The sequence below is a fragment of the Bacillus rossius genome, chromosome 1, assembly GCF_032445375.1.
Source record: "Bacillus rossius redtenbacheri isolate Brsri chromosome 1, Brsri_v3, whole genome shotgun sequence".
Taxonomy (NCBI): Eukaryota; Metazoa; Arthropoda; class Insecta; order Phasmatodea; family Bacillidae; genus Bacillus; species Bacillus rossius.
In genome coordinates this window covers 126,103,646-126,126,068 of record NC_086330.1, presented here as the reverse complement: position 1 = coordinate 126,126,068, position 22,423 = coordinate 126,103,646, and the positions used below count along the sequence as shown (strand labels likewise).

Below are 22,423 nucleotides of genomic sequence, written 5' to 3'. Positions count from 1 at the left end.
CCAGTATTTCTACTAGTTTTTTGTAGGTATTCATAGGCATGGCCACTTATTTACCCAGTTTCACATTATTTGTCCCTTCCTCATCCTCCCCTCACCTTTTTGCTTTATACCAGCCATTCGTACATTTCTAACCAGACCCTTTGAAAGGATTGATTTTTTTTTGTCTTCTGCATTGATTGGGAATTTAAAGTCAGATTAGGGCACCCACCAGTTTTTAAGCCACTGGTATTTTTCTTGTCAGTTACTGAAGCAGCTACACTCCATTTACAAATGAGATGTCTGAAGTCTAAGCAAGAAGTTATGTTGCACTATTCAGTTCTGGTTCCACAGAAAGTGGAGCTGGAAATGAGATCAGTAGAATCAAACTGAATCCCTTGGGTTGAAGAAAACACTGATGGCACTTCAGGCGCATTAATCTCTTGAATGTGTTCATCCCGGTTCTGCTAAAAATGTTAGTGCCTTATTGGAATGCATTCAACTATAGTTTCAAAAACACAATGTTGGTAACTTAGTTATTGTTTGTTTGCTAATGAATTTCATTAGCATGAATGCTTTTTGTTAACTTTAATGTAGATTATCAACCTGTAATTGATAGTTTGGCTGCTGTTGGTCCCTGTAATATTATAGCTGTCTGTGTGGTTTGTTAAACAAAAAAAAGTTTAATTTTTATGAGAAAAAAAGGATCAAAGTATGTAGACAGTTCCTTATAAAATGTGATACAAATATGTAATTTAATTTGCAATTCTTTTAAACACACTAGATTTTTTAGAATTGCTTTCAGAGTCATTATAAAATTGTTATATTAGTTAATGGCTATGCTTGTTTGGCTTAACATCACACTGTTGTGAACAGCACAGAATGCTAACAGTGACGGGACCACCTGATAATGGTGGGCTCACAGCTGCTGGATGCTGACTCGGTGCTATATAATCTCGAGCCATGCGGGAGTGTGGGATCCAACCCACGACCCTCGCCACATGGGCAAAACGCCGTAGCGATCACTGCCACTGAGGACTGATAATGGCTGTGTAATTTTTTTAACTCACCTTTATTTTCCTCAAAAAGAATGTATCCAAACCCAGTTGTCATTTTCTATTCATTGTAACAAATTGTAGGGTGTCCACATTCTGGAAAATTGGGGAAAAGTCAGAGAAGTTAAATTTAGATCCAGGAATTTACTCTGTAAAACTAATGGAATTTCCTTAGTGAAAGTAATTTGAGGGGAAATGTCATGCTCCAGTATGTCATAACCTTGACTTTGAGCATTTTTTTAGATGGTGTTGTAGTGCATAGTCACACACTGTAAAATCTCACATACAAGGTTCTGTTTGAACTATTTCTGCCATAGGGATGGTGAAGGCAGGATTATATTTATTTCTTTCAGAAAATTGCAAAATAGGTCAATTATTTGAAAAAATTCTTCATGGAAATTTGTAATTTTCGTCATGGAAAGTCATCACTATAATGGATAATGTGCTTCTTTGCAAAGTTTCCTTTTTTCTTACACGTACAATGTTTTAAAATTGTGTTATTTTAGGTAGTGTATTTAAAGGTCTTAATGATACAGAAATATTGTGTGTCTTATCAGCATCATGTGCATACAGCCGGCTGGCTGTCGGTTTCATATATGGCAGGATTATTTCACAAAATATAGTTTGGTTTGATCCAGTTCAGCTTATTAGGTTTGTGACAAAATAAAATGTACCCCAAAAAGATTTAAGAATCCAAACTTGCAGTATTACAAATAAAATATAAATCCTGGTACCTATTGTAGCATTTTTAATTTCAGTTTTTATACCTGTGCAATATTTAAACTATTTTATTGGATGTATTAGCTCATTACTTCAAAAGTGTTAAATTATTTTGTAGAGTCTAGTATTTGGCATAACATTCATTGCATTTGCTATAAGGTGTGACATTGCAGGCATAAATGTGCCTGGAAGTTGGCATCACTGAGCTTATCTAATAATGCAAGCATATTATATTAAATGTATCATTGTTGTATAAAGTATATAGTAGTGGTTTTTATGGATATTAAAGGGCATTAAAGGGTTAAGTGATCAAGTTAGTTATTAAAAGTTCAAATGAATTTTTTGAGTTAAGATATTGCTGCTCAGGTAAAACGGACTCGAGAGTGACAGTGGTTTTCTAGCTCTGCTGTTTTGCAGTGGTAGGGGAAGAATGTCAATGTGGAAAAAAAGAGGGTTTTTCTCATTCCTTGTCATGTTATGGTGGTCATGGTTTTAGGTTTGAAATGACGACAATAACAACCAATACCGTCACAGATTTTTATACCTTTTTTAAATCCATTACAGATATAGGCCTACTGAAGTAACAAACACAGGGTGTCTACCGACCGGGAAAAACGGGAAAAACGGGAATTGTACAGGAATTGTACTGCCCGGGAAAAATACGGGGATTGTGCGGGAATTTATCCCGATGTCCGGGAACTTTTGACTTTTACCCGCCCGTCAACAACATTTATATATTAATATTAAAAAGGGAAGATTTTACTGCAACACAATCGTGAATCGTGTGATTATTGCTTCTCTACAATATGCTGGTGCTTATTGCAGAGTGCTGAATGCAGACGATGGGATCAACCAACACAAGTTGCCGCGTAATCGTGATAACCACTTGCGTAAGACGCGTGGACTCACCCAGTTTTTTTTTTACTGTGGTCGTTCGTTAATGGTCGTTCCCGCTCATGCTTAAATTTTCATCCAGTTTATTTTTGCGTGTTGTATAGTGTGGTTATTGTTAAAGTTCGTCCGGTTGTTAAGTAATACTAATAGTACTGCATCTTTGTGTGTGTGCAGAAGTTATTTATGATAAATCTTTTTATTAAAATTTGTTTTTCGTTTCGTGAACATCGGAAGAAAGTAGACAAAATACCTGCAAAATTATATCGTATTTGCCGGCGTATAATGCAAGAATTTTATGCTGATTTCAGTGGTCACGAATCAAAAATCATATTATATGCCGTGTCATATAATTTTTGTATACAAGCGACCATTATCACGTGTGTGTAAAAATTAAGCGCGTAAGACAAAGTTAATTGCGCCGGCCGGCGACAGCTGCAAGCCAGTCTTGCTCTGTGTGAGTATACATCCACCCCTCGAAGTAACGCTGCTTGATTAGCGCCAATTAATTAGGGCTCTTTTTGAAGTATCGTTCTTTTTCGTCCACCAATTTTTTATATTTACACGCGCACATAATGGCAAAGGCACTCTTGTATCAAACACAATGCAACATAATAAATCTCGACACTTGTACAATTTTAATAAAAGAACGAATTAAAAAAAACATTAGTTTTCACTTTTCCATAATAGTTATTCAATTTTTTGATGCCTGTTTTCTTATGTCTAGTTAAAAGTTTTACAAGCAATAAAATTACGTTAATATATCCGTGGAGCGTGTTTATACAGCCATGTTTATGCTACTCCTTCCATCTGGCGAGAAAGTTCAGAAGCTTTCGAGGTATGTTAATCTCATGCATGCCAGGTTGCGCTAGTTGAAGTTGATAGCGCATTACGTTTCCAGAAAAAAAACTTTTTGACGTGACAAAGTCTAATAAATCGATGAACGCCGGCTGCACGCACGAAAGTTTCCCGTTACGCACATTGTTCCGTTACGCTGTGTCCCATTACGCTCATTGTACGCTTGCGCCACATCTATCTCTCTTCCACTCGACTGTTTATAAAGTGATGTGAAAAGTTATTATTCCTTTATTATTAAAATAAAAATGATTCAATTTTATTCATAAAAGTATGCAATCATTTCATCAATGTTTTGTTATGACGTTGTCACGTTAAACTATCGTCCGTAAACCGACTTTACAGACAACCAATTTTTAAACGGGATAAATGTGGAGTATGGTACAGTAAACATACATATTTCAAAGGCGGGAAAACCAATTATTTTGTTTAACATGCACTCTTATGTTAAAAACGTATTTGATTAGCGCTGTTTTGATTAGTGCTCCATTTTTCTTTGGATGGATTACCGTGTTACTTCGAGGGGCGGGTGTACTTTACTCTGTTGGAGAGGAACTTGGTTGGCAAAATTGGCATTTGGCAAGTGGCATATCGCGCGCAAGGTCATGCGAGTTTTATTTATTTGTTTATTTATTTTCATCCATTTGACCATACAGACATTTGTACAAATGGTATAGGACACGTCAACAAATATAAGTTAATACACAAACAGTTTTAAGTTAAATATACCAAAAATACAGACATGGGAAACAAAAATAATAAAAACAAAACTGGTACAGGTATATATACAGCCTCTAAAGATAAAAGTTAAAAATTTGACAGTTGCCATGTGGCAAAGTTTGGCTGCAGTGCAAAGTAACCTAGAATGAGCTAAATTTTATCAACATAAATGTAGGCCTAACTTTTCTGTGACAAATTTTCTTGAAATCCAAGTTTTTGTTAAAAAAAATTTTTTGTGGACTTTTTTTGTACAATTATTTTTAACATTGCTATTATCCTAATTAGTGATAGTGTAAGCTGTAAATGTACATGAAATTTTTTATTAGTGTACAGGAATGTACAGGAATTGTACAGGAATTCTGTGACTCAACATGAGTAGACACCCTGAAACAGGGGTCAAGTAGATACTTTGTATTAGCCAAAGATTTCAGCATTATGAATAACTCCAGATTGCTTAAGCTAGAAAATATCAGTTTATGTAACATATATTGGCTGGTTCCCCAATTAGCTGAAAAATACATATTTTTTGTTATAATAAACAATTAAGGTTCTGTTACAATATGTAAGTTCTGGAATTTAAGAGAATACTTTATCACCCTTATTATTTAACATTTTCTTTGATATCATTAACGAATTAAACATTCTTCTGCTCTGTTATTTGCAGACAACTTCTTAATGAACAGAATATTTACCTCTATATGTGATAGTCACCTACATTAGATGTAAAGTTGTGTTTAAATCCTGTCTGTAATTTGTATTTCAGAAATAAGGTTCGTTCCACGGGTATTGTTCATCTAAATGGTTGCCAGCAGACAGAATGTCCACTCTGTCAGGAAATGCATCAAAGGGGGAGAAAGGAAAGTCCAAGTTCCAGTCATTGGATATAAATAGTTTGTATAGGGTGAGTGGAACACTGCAAAATATTACCTAATGAGTTTTGTTCGTGTTTGTTTTAATGTACCCTCATTGTTTATGTAAATGTCATAACATCCACAGTTACATAATATACAAAAAAAATTATGGTTTGAGTTGTCACAGTAGTACTTATTAGTTTGTGGCTTGATAAATTGTTTATCATTTAAAAGTATTTATAATATACTAACAATCCTACCCGGCTTCGTATGGATGCGGTCTACTGATGTGGTGTAGTTTCGATTTAATAAGGAAGTACTTACTTATAAGTAGCATTTGATAATGGTGTAAAGGTCAAATTTTGATCTAAATTAAATACCTGAAGTAACAAACATTTAATTGGATGAGGAGTTTTACTATGTCAGTTAAAATAGCTTTGAAAACAGTTAATTATTTTTAAATCAATTTTGAAAGATAAAAATGGTTACAGCGAGTCATCCGTAGATAGACATATTCTATTACCAGTTATACCTACATGGTATAATCATGATTCATAAAAGATAAATAAATAATTGTAAGGTTTGGTTTATGATCCTTTGTCATGTCTTATTTACTTCATTATAAGGAAGCATACCATACTTACAATAAAACTAGCTTAAAACATTCCCGCATAATACGTTTTCCCGTTTTTAGCGTTTAAATAAATAATTAGTCCCTTGATCACTTCCATATATCCCTATATTAATTTTTCCCATTCAAAACATTTAGGTATATAGATGCTTCACTCATATAATGTACATTTCAGGAATAAAATAATGTAATACCAACTTAATGCGTGTGACGGTGAAAATTCACATTACTAAACATTTATACCAAATTTGTTTCATGTGGTAGCTTTGCACAGGAAACAGTAAAGCTACGGCCACACAGAGCGCTATGCTCGCTATGTTCGCGATGTTCGCTACGCGATCACAATATAGCCAGCTGCATCTCAGGTGCCACTGGCCACACAAAACTGAGTTCGCTATGTTCGCTATGTGCGCCAAGTGTTTGGTTCTTAGCTATTTTTCTAAAACGTCGCTGACTTGCGCATGCGCAGATAAACAAAAACATCTGTTTTCGCGCGGAATTGTGCTGTCGGTACCCACTTCAGTGTTTACATTATTAGTATAATGTATAATGTCAATGGAAAATTTTATTGAAGAAGTAAGAAAATATTCATGTTCATGGAACAAATCAATATAAGATTATAGAAAGGAGGACATGCGTGATAATGCTTGGGATTTGATTTCCAAAGAGGTTAATAAACCAGGTTAGGTGTAATTGCAATTTATTAATTATTCAGTTAATGATCAAATTAAATTTCTGCTCCAATAATGTTACCCCAACTGACGGTATTCAATAAATTTGGCCTCGTCCGCACGCAACTGCTTCATTAAATGATGAAATTCACCAAATTCATTTCTTTTGAGATTCACTTCATGAACCCATTTCTTTTTTCATTTGCATACTGTGAGAGCCAACAGAATATCATCCTCGTCGGAATCCTCACTCGAATCCCACGGCATGCGCCTCGTTGACATCGCAAACTACACTATTCTGTGTGGCCACCTCGCGCAGCAAATATAGCGGACATAGCGAACATAGCGTAGCTTTCTGTGTGGCTGAAGCTTAAAAGTAATTAATGTTAGGTGAAGCTCTAGATTATTGTGTTTTTATATTTAATTTTAAACTCTTGATGTAAGTTAACTAAAAAATATCTGTCACAATATTACGAACATTTCTTTGCAGTTCGAACAGTTGGTGTATTCCGTTGTTTGTAGTGACAGCCAGACTATAAATAAATCACTTTTTTGTTTTTATCTAACTTCACCGTGAAGGTGATATATTTATTTATGATGTATTAGACTCGAGAACATTATTAAAATACAGAATGGTATTAGACTCAAATATGTTATTAAAATACACTATGTTTAAGTATGGCTGGCACATGTAGCTAAGAAATGATGTTTAAAGTATGTAGTATTACGAATAGTGAAAAGTGTAATATTGGATATTTAGGTTATGAACAACACTTTTATTCAATAATATCGACCAAAAATTAACAAGCATTTTGTGAATCAGCAGAAATGCTGATTCGACTTAATATCGGTTAAATCTGTTTCTGCCTATTCGACTTAATATCTGTTAAATCTGCTTCTGCCTATTCGTAACGGTACAGCTCTACACACAATGGCCAGTATTGAGGAAATGGGTTGAAAGTTGGCTGCTAGAGGTACGTTAACGTGGAATGTTAGTTAAATAATTTTTGCTTAGTATAAAGTGTCATTATCTACACAGCTATTTTGATAAATATTTTTTTTTCTTTTTGACGTGACGTCTAACAAATTGATGAACGCCGGCTGCACGCACGAAAAAGTGTCCCGTTATGCACATTGTCCCATTTCGCTGTGTCCCATTACGCTCATTTTATATTGCTCTTTGCTAACATGAACCTCCTAGTATTGCGAAAGAGTCTGTGGCGTAATTCTGTTTTCATGCATTTCAATGTAACATTTTCATTGCTCTTTGCTAATCCGTTCCTCCTAGCATTGCTGCAATATTCCGTGGTGCAAATATATTATTTTGACTGCATTTTGGTGTTGGGTAAGCCATTTTCCTTCACATCATCCTCGAAACACTCCCATTCGTTTCCTACTTTTCCTATCATCGTCCTATCCTTAACAGAATAACACAGATTGGAAGAAGTTAAATAGCAAACATGTATAAAAGTTATAGTTAAAATAATCTCTTCGTTAAAGTAAAACATATTTGAATTAATGAGTGAAATAAAAGTAAAATGAAATTTATCAATTAAATTGTAGATTTTATTTCACTCCTTTGTACCCATACAAAATAGTGATAATTCAATACAAATGATTCAATTTTATTCATAAAAGTATGCAATGATTTCATCAATGTTTTGTTATGACGTCATGTTAAACTATTGACCGTAAACTGACTTTACAGACAACCAATTTTTTTGTTGATTAATGCATTTTTGCACAACACTGTCCAAGTAGTCTTCTGAAATTAAATTATTTATAATGTATTGTCTGTTTGATTCTGTAGGGAGAGTCTTTAGAACCACAGCAGCTGAAGCATACATTACTGCGCAAACATGGCATGCAAAGTCTTGGAAAAGTGCCGTCAGCACGTAGACCACCAGCTAACCTCCCTAGCTTGAAGTCGGAGCATAGCGGTAACGACCCTGCCATCAGTCTAGTCCCTAGTGGTGGAACAGGATGGGGCAGCAAGCCAGGAGAAGGTACGGGCCAGCCGGCCACGTCATCTCAGCCCTCACAGCCAGCAGCATCGGCGGTTCAGACGCCGGTGTCGACAGCACAAGCACAGCAGCAGCCTACACAGATTGCCGCACCCAGCAGTGCTCCTGTAGTGCCAGCCCCTCCGGTCCAGGCTGCCGGACCAGTGGTGGCCCCACAGGTGTGTGGGTGGAGTAGTCTTGGTTGTAGTGTCCCTCATAAGGATAGCCACCTGTAATGAGAAACCAGCTTGGCAAACATTGTCTCAGACCAGGGATATTGGGGAAGGAGTTGGCAGTGTCCAAATTTAAACATACACCATTTGCCTGGAGTGATTTTGGGTTACCAAGGGAAACCAAAGTCAGAATTTTCAAACTGAGGTCCAAACCAGATTCGTTTGAAATGTAAGCTCAGTGTCTCAGTATCTTACCTCTGCACCACTTCACATTTCATTGTTTTAAATGCTTTTGAGTTGTGTAGTAAAGTTAAAAAAAATCGGTAAGAGGAATGTTCAGGTCAATTGGATTCAGAGATTTATTTACTTTTTTTTTCCTTCAGAAGTTTATTATTTGATATAAACTTGGACTTCCTAGAATGGTTAAGTTGATGTTTTTCAGTTGGATGTAAGTAATATTGCAGATTTATGAAAATGTGACTGCATGAACATACTAAATGTTTTTTTTTTGGAATGAGTAACATAATTTTTAAGAATCCTCATTGCTGCTCACATATAATATAAATGTGTAAGATGCTCCTTTTCGAGTGCTTACCATCAAAATTTTTGAAGTCTAGAATGGAATAACCTGTTATTTATACACAAATGTAAAAGTTATGAAAGGTGTGAAGGAATTTTGAAAACTTGCTCGAACACTTGAACATTTGTACTTGCAGGAGAATGCTTAACTCCTCCTCAGGAAGTGTGTTGAAACTGTTGCCTGTTTATAGTATCTTAGGTAGGTATCAAGTCCGCAGAAAGGGTGACAGTAGCGAAGGTCAGCCTTTTTATTCTTGTCACTGCGAGATAAACTGAAGAGGACTTGCACAGTGTCACAGTATCCAATGTTAGAGAGTAGTTTCTATTGATGATTATAGTGTTTTTATCTTGGGTAATGGTTGTTGTGCAGATTTTAATAGCTTGGTTGGTTGGGGGGGGGGGGGGGGGATAAATTCTCGTACTCCTGACCTCAAATTGTTGAGTCTCAAAAGTTTGGAAAAATTTCATAGTGAAGAAATTCATTAGACATGATAATAACAAGGCCTGGAATGAGCAGTCTTCTGTTAACTGTGCTCTGAGATTAAATGGCTGTAGCTCCGTGGACTACAGGACTTGGAACTGGTGGCTATCCTGGTACATCCAAGGTGAACCTCTTGGCTCCCTGCATGTACCTGTGCCTGGAGATGGTGTTAGTTGAGAGGTCAAGAATGTCTACTAATGAAATGTAAAGTTGTTAGTACTATGGGTCTCTTTTGAGGTTCTCTTAGTAAGCCTAAGATCAGACTGGAGCAGGACTTGTGGATGGAGCAAGCCCATCAGTTATCTCCATGCCAATTACGGGCAGACGCATTGAAGCGATACTTCTCCGACACTAGCCTAAGAGAGCTAGGAGGGATTAAGTAGGCCCCACAGGATCACAGGTTCTTTGGGCGACTGAGGGCTTTGAGAGTGATGAAATGATATGGTGAACACCAGAAGTACCAAGGCGATAAGGCTCTTATCATTTGTCATCTTACTGGTTAGTGAAATATCACAGTCCACAATGAAATGGCTTATTTATTTTCCATTCACGTGGGTGCCAGAGGGCAGTAAAGCCTAATTGCTAAGAGAGCTCCATCAACAAACCAAAAGGGCACACAAGTGTTCACCTGTAGCGAAACTGTGATCTGGTACCTGACTGGCTGTTGCAGACACAGTCAGCCGCACCACCTGCTCCGGGACAGGCTGGTGTGACGGACAAATCGTGGAGCAGCATCATGGCGGGCCCGGGAGAGGCACTCCACCCTCCCAGCTTCCTTGCGCACCAGTCACCACAGTTCCAGCAGGAGTTCCCCAAGTTGTCAAGTGGCGATGGGCAGGCTCCTGCTGCTGGGCCGAAAGGTGGATCAGATTCCCAGTACGGGCCGGGCCCCAGCTTGCGGCCGCAGACGGAGGGCAGCTGGATTCAGGGTGGTGGGCGCAATGCAGTTCTTCCTGCTGGGAACCCTCCTCCAGCTGCTCTGGTCCAGGGCCCGGGCCCCCTCACACCGCACCTCCCTCCAGGTGGGCACGCCTCCGAGCGACGTGTCTGTGATCCGCAGGAGGTGGGGCGTCACGGGCTCATGTTGCTTGATGACTGTTGAAGGGAGCGATCCTGCTGGCGCTCGGAACAGTTTGGTCCAGTGCGCTGCTCCGGGAGTGGGCATGGTCCCGGGAGGCCCCGTTCAAAATGCTATGCCACCAGCTCTTGCGCACATGCCGCACGGAGGGGCGGCTGCACAACATCAGTTCCGGGGTCTCATTCCTCAGTTTGTGAGTAGATGTCCCAGTAAATAGTTGGCAAGTCTGTTACGTTTCAAGGTGGGAAGGGGGAAAATTTAAATATGGAGGAAAGTGTGCATTAGGTGTGAGGCTTAAAAAGAAAGGGTGTCATATTTAATCAGTGTGTTGTAGTTGTGTGCATGTTGGATGTTCTGTTTTTTTGCAGGTGTACAGAGGTAGTTTCCCAGGTGGGTTCCCACCAAACTTTACAGGAGCCATGCATGGGCCACGGCCACGCTTTCCCTACCAACCTGATAACAACAGGTGAGCAGAACGTAAATGGTTGCTGCTACTTACTACTTGATTGATGTGTTTATTAAATGCCTCTTAAGGTCCCCACATACTAATAGTCTAAACTGATGGTTTGAACTCATCAGTCGGAACTGTAGTGTGTGTGTGCAAGGATGATGGACTGGTCAGTTGGAACTGATGGCTTTCCATCAAATTGGACTGGGATCAAGAGCCCTCAATCCGAACTGCCTTGTGTGCAAACAGTCTCTCGCCAGTTCAAACTGTCAGTCCAAAGGAAAAGAATAGTTAATAGTTGAGTAGACAACAAAATTTCTATTGGATGGGTTGCTCATGTTTTAAGAAGTTTGTAGTAAATTATTACTATAAGTACATATTTCATCTGAACAAAGGGGTTTTCTGGTGTCTTGGTAATTTAACCCGTCACATTTATTTTGCAGGGCTGAAGGTTCAGTCCCAGTGGATTATTTAAATTGGTAGCAGGCTTTTGTGGCCATTTTCTAGTAAACTATCTTGCTTTCAAGGTTGAGCCACGTCAAAGTGGCAGATTACACCGATGTTTCGCTCTGCATCCCAGCAGGCATCTTAAGGGTAGCACTGCATAAGGAAACATCGGTACAATCTACCACTAGCTACATTGTTTAACCTAGAAAGCCACGATAGTTTATACGTTTGCTTTAAATTTCTCAGCTCTGAATCTGCTTTTAGTTTAAAGGCCCTGTAATTTTTTCAGCTAGTGAAATAAAAAAATTAAATTTTTTGTTTGAAGTTAGTTAACAAGCTATAATTTTGACTCCAAACACTTAATATGTAAACAGATCAGTACACAATGTTAAATATAATGAAAGTTTCCCAGATAAAAGCCATTAAATACAAAGACTTGAATCTCCTATCTAGATAGTGCATCACAGGTATTAGTGCCTTTTAGTTGGTTTTTCAACATGTTGTCACATGATTATTTCATAAAGTGCATCCGTCTTTGTAAGTAATAATTTCATTATCCCACGTATGAGTTCTCTTCATTGTGTAAGTACAAAATGTAGTAGCGAGGGACTTAAATGTCAGCTTGCAGTCTTGGCTGGGAGTAAGCTGCAAACAAAATACATTCAAGATGCTTGTCGAACCCTCCACACACACAATGTGTATGAACAGGTTCGCAGGTCCTCCAAGAACTACACCCAGCACTGGGGAAGATGAAGTTGTTCCCCGGCCAATAATAAAGGAGGAGGAGCTCATCAAGATGGATGACATAGCTCAGGATGCAAGCTGGGCAACTCATGATGACATAGACTACAAGTAGGTATTAGTGCAGGGAATACAACTTTCTTTTGATTTAATGTAGTCTATAGGTCTTTGATTCTGCATTCTATGGTTAGGCATTGTATTCGTTTGTCTGTAGGGGCTGAAAAAATTACCATCTATTTTTTTGTTAAGGTATTCAAAAGTAAAATAATAAAGCTTTTAATTGTAAAAAAATTTTTTATTAGGTATACAAATTTTTACAAATAGCACCAATATTACATTTTGTATAAAAAACCACATATGATTGAAGCATTTCTTTGTAAATACCACCTGAAGCAATTTGGCGTGTAAAATTCATACAGCATTTTATAACTCAAGCTTTCTTCAAACCTTAATAAAACCTACTTCCTCATTATGAATAAAAAAATTAGGGACTCTTATAACACAGAAATGAAAGTGCTATGAAAAGTTTAGCATTACTTTGAGTTAGAGGTGGGATGATACCACACTTTCGATACGCGATTCTGTATTGTTTTTTCAGTTCGATATTTCGATACTTTCGATACTCCAGGGAAAAATATCCATCCATTAAGTAACAAATATTACAAATAACATAAATTAGTTTTAAACTATATAAATTCCCTTTTTATTACAAAAATACAAACTGCAAACAACTTTAAATACTTGAGTATAAAAAATAGAAGTGAAATACAAACTATCTTAAAGAGAGTTAGCCCTTTATTTTCCAGTACACTTTTTTTTTACCGTGAACAAATGTAAATAAAAAGAAAATCAGAAATTTTTTCTTGTTTGTTTCATTTTACAAACAACTAATGCAACAGAACAATTTTCAATAAAATTTTAACGTGAGAAACGTAAAATACAAAACAATCCGATCGTAAGAAAACAATAACAAACTTGTATATTCAGTTCAAAGATTAATGAATGCACAAAATATGAGTTCCGTGCCTTGGTAAAGCGCGTGCACCATTTTCATAATCATTGCTGGTTTGCGCCACTAGTCTCACTTGGTGCTGGCCATAGATGCTACTATCGAAGTGCACAGTCTTCCTGATACTATCCATATCTATGGTGCGATAAAGTTATTTTTCTACGTTTGCAAAGGTAAACAATGAACTTTTTCAAAATAAAAGCATTAAAACGTAGTTTATCAGGAGGAATATAACAAAAAGATTTGTGAATTTTAGGACTTTTCCGCTTCGTAAAACCGTATGAAACGGGAAATTAATTATTTTATAAATGTATGTTCCGGGAAAGTAAACCATCGTAAATATAGTACTTTCGGCGGGACCAAAATAAATCGGCGTATGACACGGGAAAATGTATGAAACGGGAACGTATCATCGAGGTACTACTGTAGTTGTATTTTGTACGATGGCGACTCAAAACTTAATTCAATACAAATGAACAAGCATTCCATTATCGAAAAAATGTATCGAACTTACAGTTTCTATACTTGATACTTTACGATACCATCAAGTATCGAAGGTATCGAGGTATCGAAGTATTGAAAATCCCATCACTACTTTGAGTTTTCTCTTCGTGTCTGTTACAATATTATTGTAATGGGATAAAAGTCTTTTGCTGTCAACATTTTTTGTTGGTGTCAAAACAGCTTGAAGACAATGATTTAAAAACACTCCATAATCTGTAGAAACACATGTAAGATATGCTCCACATTAACCAGCCAATTTTTTGATTTCCTTGTAACCCGTGGAAATATCGGTCAGGGGTAGTTCTGAAAACCCTCTCAGGTTTCTTATTACTGCTTTTTCCTCATCTTTGTTGCACAGATTCATTTTGAGGTTGAAGGCTTGTCCAACATTTTGAAGTGTTCTCTACTTGGATCCTTTTCCCTTAATTTAGACAGTTTGATTCTTGCTGAACATGCCTTTTTTTGAATGTATCAACAACTGAAGCTTTTTCCAAGGCACTTACTTTAATAGAGGCTGCCTGTGTCCCTGGCAAAAACTTCCCCTCAACAACTTCTCTAACAGGTATATTAATTGTTTTTTCCTTTTAGTACTGCTGTGGTCGACAATCCAGTCTTCTGCAAGATCTGTAATTGATAACGTAGCAAAAATTATTATCAATGAAATACTTAACGTAAATAATTAATCAAAGTAGAGATATGTTTTAATATACACCAATCCCTCGCATAGCACGTCTTCACTTAATGCGAATTCAGTTAGCACGATGTAAATTTTACTGCCCTAGTCTCGAATAGCACGTCTGTAAATTTCAGTTAGCACGAAATCGCCACAGGCTAAAAAAAATCTCGGAAACGACGCGACGTCAGGTATGGAATTCGAGGGGGGAAGAGTGGTTTGGAATGCGAGGGGAAAGAGATGCGCACGCAGATAAACACCGGGCCGTACTGTTGATGCCCGGCCGCAGACCAAGCCGTACCGTACAGAAACCAAAGCAGATGAAATTGGACACGTTTTTTAAAAAAAAGCAAGATGATAGTGTTAATTTCACCCCAGAAAATATTTAACTAACTTTTATGTTTTGTATATGTACATATTGTACATACAGTAAACTCCCGGTATATCGCGCCCCGATTGATCGCAGAATCGGGTATATCGCGGGTCAAACCATGTCCCCCAGTCAGAAATGAATAATAATAATGGAATAAATGGTTGACAGCCGATTAGGATAATTTTGCGTTGTAACTAACAAACTAAGCATCGGGCAGAAAAAAGCCTAGGCGTAGAAAATGTCCGCAGTAAAATTCTAAACAAGATATCTCCGTACATTATTCCTCTATCTTGTAGGGTTTTCAAATTATGGTCCAATCCAGCCCAGTGATATTTTCTGAAACACTAGTTCTTAACGTCGCTTTATCTCACAAATGAAGCATCGGACAGGGGACCTGATAAAGCCCACCATCCAGCGACATTATCCAGCGTGACTTGGCTGGGGATTGATGTTGGATAGGCTTGGTTGTCGGCAAGCGCTGGGTAGGGAGAGGCTAGCCGAGAACATGGAGAGAGGTAGAGATTAGAGCGGGCAGAAACACCAGGGGGAGTGGGGGAGGGAATGTGTTCACGCAGCACACAGGCAGAGCATGAGTCACTTGACTGAGCAGCGTCGCTGCGTACAAGGCAAAATCAGGTAGTCCGGTGTTTAAAATTCCTCTCCAGAATCTTAATTGGTACTTTACTGGACATCTGTATATAAATGTTTTGTTACAACTTAAACCTACAGACGTAATATTATTGGGTAATTCATTGTATTATACAAGTTCATCTTTTTACTTTGGTATAATGTTTTAACATTAAATAGTAAAGTAAATCGGCTAGCGTATTTTTAATCTTTGCCCAGGAATTCCCAGTGGTCCAATATTTACGTGAACCATACTGTACCACTTTTGCCGTGAGGTAGTAAACAAGTCCCGGAAATGTTTATGTGTAGCGGTCTCCCGACCTTTAAACAGAGGCTGGGGAATATAACACTTGCCGATCCGAGCCACACACACTCAGCAACTCGACACAGCGTTTGGTGAAATAAGTAAAGACGAAGTTTAACACGGTTTTTAATACGGCGTCACTGATTGCGCTAAAATTAAATTGGCACAATTTTTGTTTCCCACATGTGACCATTTATAATTTACTGTAAGCATGGATAATAAAGTTTAACCACTTGACTATTGTACGAATGCTAGAATCGTTTTTTTCCTGTATCTGCGGCCTGCTTCTACAAAAGACAAGCTATCTGTAAGTAAATCTAGAATTTTTATTTTGTCAATCAAACTCGGTACTTTGCGATTCATATTCGGTTTGAAGTATCACTACGGCCTTTCTTTTTAGAAGACTTTGTCCACAGAATCGTGTGTAACCGCACACACTGCACTTACTTTTTTACGGACACTGACGAAGCAGATACTGTGGCTGACACCACGAGACTGGCAGCAGCTTGTGTGCCGCACGTGTGTTTGGCGGCGTTTGGCGCGCTCGTAGGCCGTGCGACAAACTGTGCGCGGCACGCGGAAAAATAAAAACAATTCAACATTTAATATTTATCTTTAAAATTTATTATTTTTATTTTTTCACCCGTGTTTAGTGGAAACTGCGGATGCAAAGTCCGCACAAAGGCGGGCTGTTTATACTGTGCGTGCTTGCCGACCTATTAGAACACAGGCGGTGTTTTATGCCTTTTGACCTTGGTCACATCGAAACATCGCGTTTATGCAACAACGTGGGTAAAAGTTTTGTCCCCCGACAACCCCGTTAAATAGGGAGTGTACCCGTATTTTAATGTTATGTTTGTGCTCTAGGGAAAATCTAAATCTGTTTATCTGTTAACTGATTTGTTTACATAGCCGCTTTTATAAGAGGTGTGCATTACAAATTAAATGTTTACATATGGCTGTGTGTTTTAAAGTTATATAAAACCGGTTCTTAATTTCATAAAAGTGTTTTAATTTTGTTAAGTTTTAAACGTAATAACAAAGGATCCAGCTGCTTGCAACAGCAGGCAGACAGACGCGCGCGCGTGTTGAAGGTCACGCCTGGGCCGGCAAGCCAACCTGCGGACTGACGGTAAATATGTTACCACTTATCTCCCGTTACACTGTGCCATGTTTTCTTTATCTAACGTATTCGGTGGTAGGCTTAAAAAGATAAATGATATGACATATGCATTTTCAAGTATTATTCTACGCATTTATATTATGTAAAGATTACTTCCCTACACATCTTGGAACACATTAAATAATTTAGCCTTATATTTATGGGGACTAATGCTTCAGAATACGCGATTTCGATTAACACGAACATTTTTAGGAACAAATTAGTCGTGCTAAGTGAGGGATTGGTGTACAGTAAAATACAGATATAACGAACTTAACATTAACGAAAATTTCACTTTAACGAATGATTTGAAATTCCCCTCCAATGACTGTACACAAATACAAGGTTAAAATATTTCAAATTTACCAAATATATTTTCATTACAACGAAAGCATTTTACCGGTTTTCTTCGTCAATATCATGCACATTTACAGAATAGTTAGTCTATGCGTCATAATATTTACTTACTGTCGTTCTCTTGGCATAATTTCAATGATTCAAGCATTCAACCGCTTTATTTTGTTGTCTATTTTCATTGAAAACGGCATTGCAAAGTTTGATGTGCATTTGTTTTCTTATTTTTCTACCCAAGATATGCCAACTGCTTTTACTCACGGCCATAGACTTAAAAAAATACACTACTAGTAGTAGCAACTGTATGTTTAGATGTGCACACTTCACTTATTTTATTTGTGGCGAGATATGTTCAACGGCTTTTCCGTAGCGGCAACATTTATGAAAAACTTACACAAAGTTTACTCACTGGAAAACTAGATGCCGCTAAAACTGGTGATATCAGCGACTCAATGGTTTCCATCTTCTGCACATATTGTTCATCTTTGGTCTGTTCGGTTTCCGTTTCCATTATTGATTGTTTACATTTTGTTGCCATCAGTGATTTTCAGTGACGTGCTGTATTTATTTTTGCATTTATTATTTTTCAAACCAAGTTTCAGTTTTATTTTTATCATCATGGACGATAAAAAAAAAAAACGGAAACAGTATTCTTTAAAAGTGAAAAATGGAAATCTTGAAGCACAAAAAAATCACACGTGGCCAAGCAGTTTGGTTTGGCACCCTCTACAAACTCTACAATACTGGAAGAACGGGGGAAGATTGTGAAGATGTATGAACAATCATCGCTTAATTCCAAACCGCAAAAGAATATTCTTTTACAGAATATACTCAAAAGAATTTATAGTAATATTATCATAGTTATTTTTTCAAAACAGAAAAACATTCACAGTAACATATACAGTCAAACCTCTCTAAAACGACCCCTCAAGGTTCCCAGGAATAGGGTCCTAATTAGTGGTGCACCGATGCGGATACCGATGAATCGTAATCTGTGATTATGGGTACTTGCCGATTAATCGTAATTGGCTATTATCTTAACGATTACTTTGCCGATTATCTACGTCCCGGCGTAATTAAGTAGGTTTTTACCGTGTAATATTTTGTTACACATTTTAGGACGAAATACGAAAATATTTGTATATATTACAAAATTCATCTAACTCCGTCATAACATGATTACAGATATTTCGTTAAGTTTAATAAATCTCATTGCCTCTAACAATAAAAAATACATTTTTCCTACACGTTTATTTACGTTTCGTCTTTTGTTCTGTCTTTTGTTTAGTGGCCTTGTACATTACCTATAGCCAGAGACGTAAAATAGATGGCACGCAATCAAAATACCACAAGCAGTTGCAGTGGATTCTATGACAATCGATCTTTTCGAGTCGTAGTAGCGGTTCAAAATCGTGGTCGCGATACCTTCTAGAGTTTATCACTGCGTTTTACAAACTCGTTATGGGCGTCTTTGGTAACATTATCCGTTGTTGTGTTATTTGTATGTGACGTGAAAAGTGAAAAAGTATTAATTTATAATTTATATATATTTAGTCAACATAAATAAAATCACATGTGTTAGAATTGGTTTTGAGTCATTTTTATATAATTATAGTGAGATGGCGAATAGGGAGAAAAAAAAATGAAGTGTAGAAACATTTTTCTATAAACTAGAGTTGTGCGAATGTTCGGTATACCGATACCGAAATCGAAATTTTGCTACTTTCATTTTCGATTTCGGTAAGAATTTCATCTGTCGAAGTTCGTTTTTAGCGAAATATTTCGAGCCAAACGAAAGTTCAATAGCTTACCGAAGTTCGTTTGTTCTAGTTGAAAAAGAAATCGTAATTTAATAAAAATGTACAGTAGAATACCGGTACAATAACATACCTTATTATAAAGTATATTTCACTTAACGAATTTTTTTTAAGTGCCCGCCAAAAATCGTATCTTCGCCATGCAAAACGGTTTCAGTTTAAAGTATCATATTTTCACTATAACGTATAAATTCTACTAGTAGCGTGGCATTACTACACCAAAATTTACTTAAACTGGTAAATAAATTTCCAGCTAAATGATTAATGTAGTATAACAAAGATACACAAATACCACCGCAACGTATTTTCTAACCTCTAAATTCTCAAAACAAAGTTAACAAACAGTTGCGCGCACAACCATAGATTATACCGTATGTAGTATGCGACGTGAGCAACACAACACCATTCGATACATCGAAAGACGGAGGTTTGAGAGAAGTATTAATTATTTAGACAAAAGTGTTACGCTACGCTAAAAATACTGTTTGATGTCTGTGCCGGGATTGTTTATTGTTATTGTTGAGTTTATTTACAGGTTACGTTATTTAGACACCGCATTATATTTGTGCTACAATATGAATGATCCTGGAGATAAAAAGAAACGAAAGCAATTCACGCTTTAGGAAAAAGTGGATATACTCAGAGAACTAGACAAGGGGAAAAAAGCAAGTCGCAGTTGCGAATACATATGGCATTGCGGCTCTCCTGTAGCTATTTTTTTTATATATTTTTTTCTCTTTGTAAAGATATGTATGCATGTTTCAGTACTAAGTACAAAAACTTGAGGTACCTGTAAGTACTTAGCACTGGGATTCTACTGTAATGTCTTTATATGATTTGCTTGTTATTACTAATAATGTAATAACATATGCAAATCATATAAAGACTTTAATTAGAAAAAAGATTTCCATTAAGATTAATTTACGTGGTGATGAAAAAAACTCATGTTAATGAAAATACGGTAAAATCATAATTTGAACAAACATGGCAGATAAAGTAAACAAAATTCAACCGTGATTACAGTAGGCCTAGGTATCAAAACAAAATCATGCAATATTTGAAAAATTACCTGATTCATTTGCTTTCAAACAGTAGTGTAGGTACTATATTCGTAAAACATACATTCCAGAACTGTTAGTACACTATTTAGTATTTACCGTATACACATAAACAAAGAACGTACCTACTTTTATTCGCGCACAGCCAAACAAAAACATTGTCGTCTGCTTTATTTAAAATTTACATACTCTGACTGGCATATAAAATCCTCATAATATACAGCCAATTAGACAAAAAGGTCAACAAGTCACTTGGCAGCAACCATTTGTTATGTTTTGTTTTGACCATGTCCCTTGCCTGGTTTACAGCTTCCTGAGCTAGCCATGTGTGACAGTGTTGCAAGATGACGGCCGTTCCGCAGTAGTCACGTGTTTTTTCATCAGTACCATGCACGTGATAAATATATTATCATAGACTGCGACATTACGACTGTAAAGGAAATAGTCTGTGCGCTGAAAGATCTGGATTGATTCTTGAAATTTACGAGTGACATGGGGCTGTGTTGTGTGGTCTAGGGCGGATGTTGACTATATTAAATAGTAATATTTATATATACATCAAAAGTTACAAAAATGATTTATGTAATAGAATTTATTACTGAAGAGCAAATTTTGGGGCACTTTTTTTCTTTGTTAATTAAAAAATTTCGCTTAACTTTCGTTAAGAATATATTTATCTCATAGAAAAATTCATTTTCGTTTCACTTTCGCGAAACTTGATAAATTTTCTTTCACTTTCATTTCGTGTGGATAAAGTCACTTTCGCACATCCCTACTATAAACTCAAGTGAACAAAATAAAGCAACATGTTTACATTGTTAAACATTAATTTCTCGAATCCACCTTATGTCTTAATCGATAATAATGCTAGTTTTCTGCAACCAAAACTTACCCATTGTAAATTACAATAATTAGACTGTAGTTTAAGTTGTTTACAATAACAAATATAAATAGAAGTTAATTTAATTCACACTTTGCAATGACTTAATAGTGTATTTTATATATTTTTATAATGTTATTATAACTGTATTCTCAATTTTACCTAAATTCACATGGGAATAAAAAATTTTGTGTACATTATTACACTTAAAAAAAATTTGTTCATTATAATCGGTAACTGAATCGGTATATGCCGATTATTGCTCTCATAATCGGTATTCGAATCGGTAATCGGTAAAGTCATATCGGTGCACCACTAGTCCTAATAAAGGGGGGACGTAATAGATGTTTTCCGAAATTTTCTGTTGATTTAAACCCCCCCCCCCCCCCCCCCCCCCCCCCCAATTCCTTCCTTTCCCAACCGCTACTTGCTAAGAAACCAGCTGTACAATGGCAGGATGCTGTCACTCACAATGTTAGACCGCTTTGCTTTAAACCCACTTCAACCTTCATGACAAGTCCGTCGCCCTACAGGCCACCTCTACAGAAAATATGTCAAGAGACAGTTTATTTTTACTGGTTAGTTTACATGTACATTTTATGCTTGCCGTAGTTAAATACACTAGAACCCCGGATTTAACGAAGCAGTGATTTTACGAATACATTCTCGGGAACCGTCAAAAAATCGGACATTCTGACCAAAATGTGAAAATCAGAAAAAAAAATAAAAACAAAACGAAATGAAAGATCATTAAAATCTGTTAATTTTAACACACAGCGTATTTTTGTGTCGGCTTGAATACTTCCATAATGTTAATGTAAGAATAACAAAAAAATAATGGGACAGTTCCTTTAAAAATATGGCAGCGGTAGGTTCTGCAACGCGATTGGGCGCACACTAAGTTATCCCGGCTGGCGGCAGCGGCTTCATGACGCATAAGTAGGGCCTGGAAAAATTAGCATCTATTTATTACAAAATTAGCATTTATGATGTTGAAAATTAGCATCTATTTTCCAGAAATTAGCATCTATTTTTGAGAAATTTGCTTAAGATATTAAAGTTACATAACAATACAAGAAGTTGTAATAGTGTTTATACCCATTATGACGAATTTTAACACAAACCAAAATCATTAAACGGTATTTGTAAACAAACGTTTGAGCACTAGTAATTTCAAATGAAAACAAACAGACAATTCAAGTTGGCCAACTTCAGTACGCTAAACGTGCACCACAAAATGTATGATTTGTCTCTATGTAAAATATTGATCAGAAAAAAAATTTGAAAACTAAAGTGATTATCAACAAATGTAAAAAAAACCGCGTACTAAAATATTTGTAGT

General features: G+C 36.7%; 1 protein-coding gene across 19 annotated transcripts in view; it reads left to right on the top strand.

Moving 5' to 3' along the window:
* Positions 1-22,423, top strand: part of LOC134544890 (protein PRRC2C) — a 355,574-nt gene that overhangs the window by 16,200 nt on the left and 316,951 nt on the right. For 14 of the 19 annotated variants that reach the window (XM_063388526.1, XM_063388523.1, XM_063388533.1 and 11 more), the window contains exons 2-7: positions 4,981-5,118; positions 8,181-8,552; positions 10,277-10,628; positions 10,711-10,877; positions 11,053-11,150; positions 12,288-12,431. In XM_063388526.1, the coding sequence (XP_063244596.1) occupies positions 5,035-5,118; positions 8,181-8,552; positions 10,277-10,628; positions 10,711-10,877; positions 11,053-11,150; positions 12,288-12,431 (1,217 nt within the window). In that variant the 5' untranslated portion in view covers positions 4,981-5,034. The remainder of the gene's footprint in view (positions 1-4,980; positions 5,119-8,180; positions 8,553-10,276; positions 10,629-10,710; positions 10,878-11,052; positions 11,151-12,287; positions 12,432-22,423) is intronic. The other 5 variants (XM_063388542.1, XM_063388540.1, XM_063388541.1 and 2 more) reach the window with 1 other exon arrangement.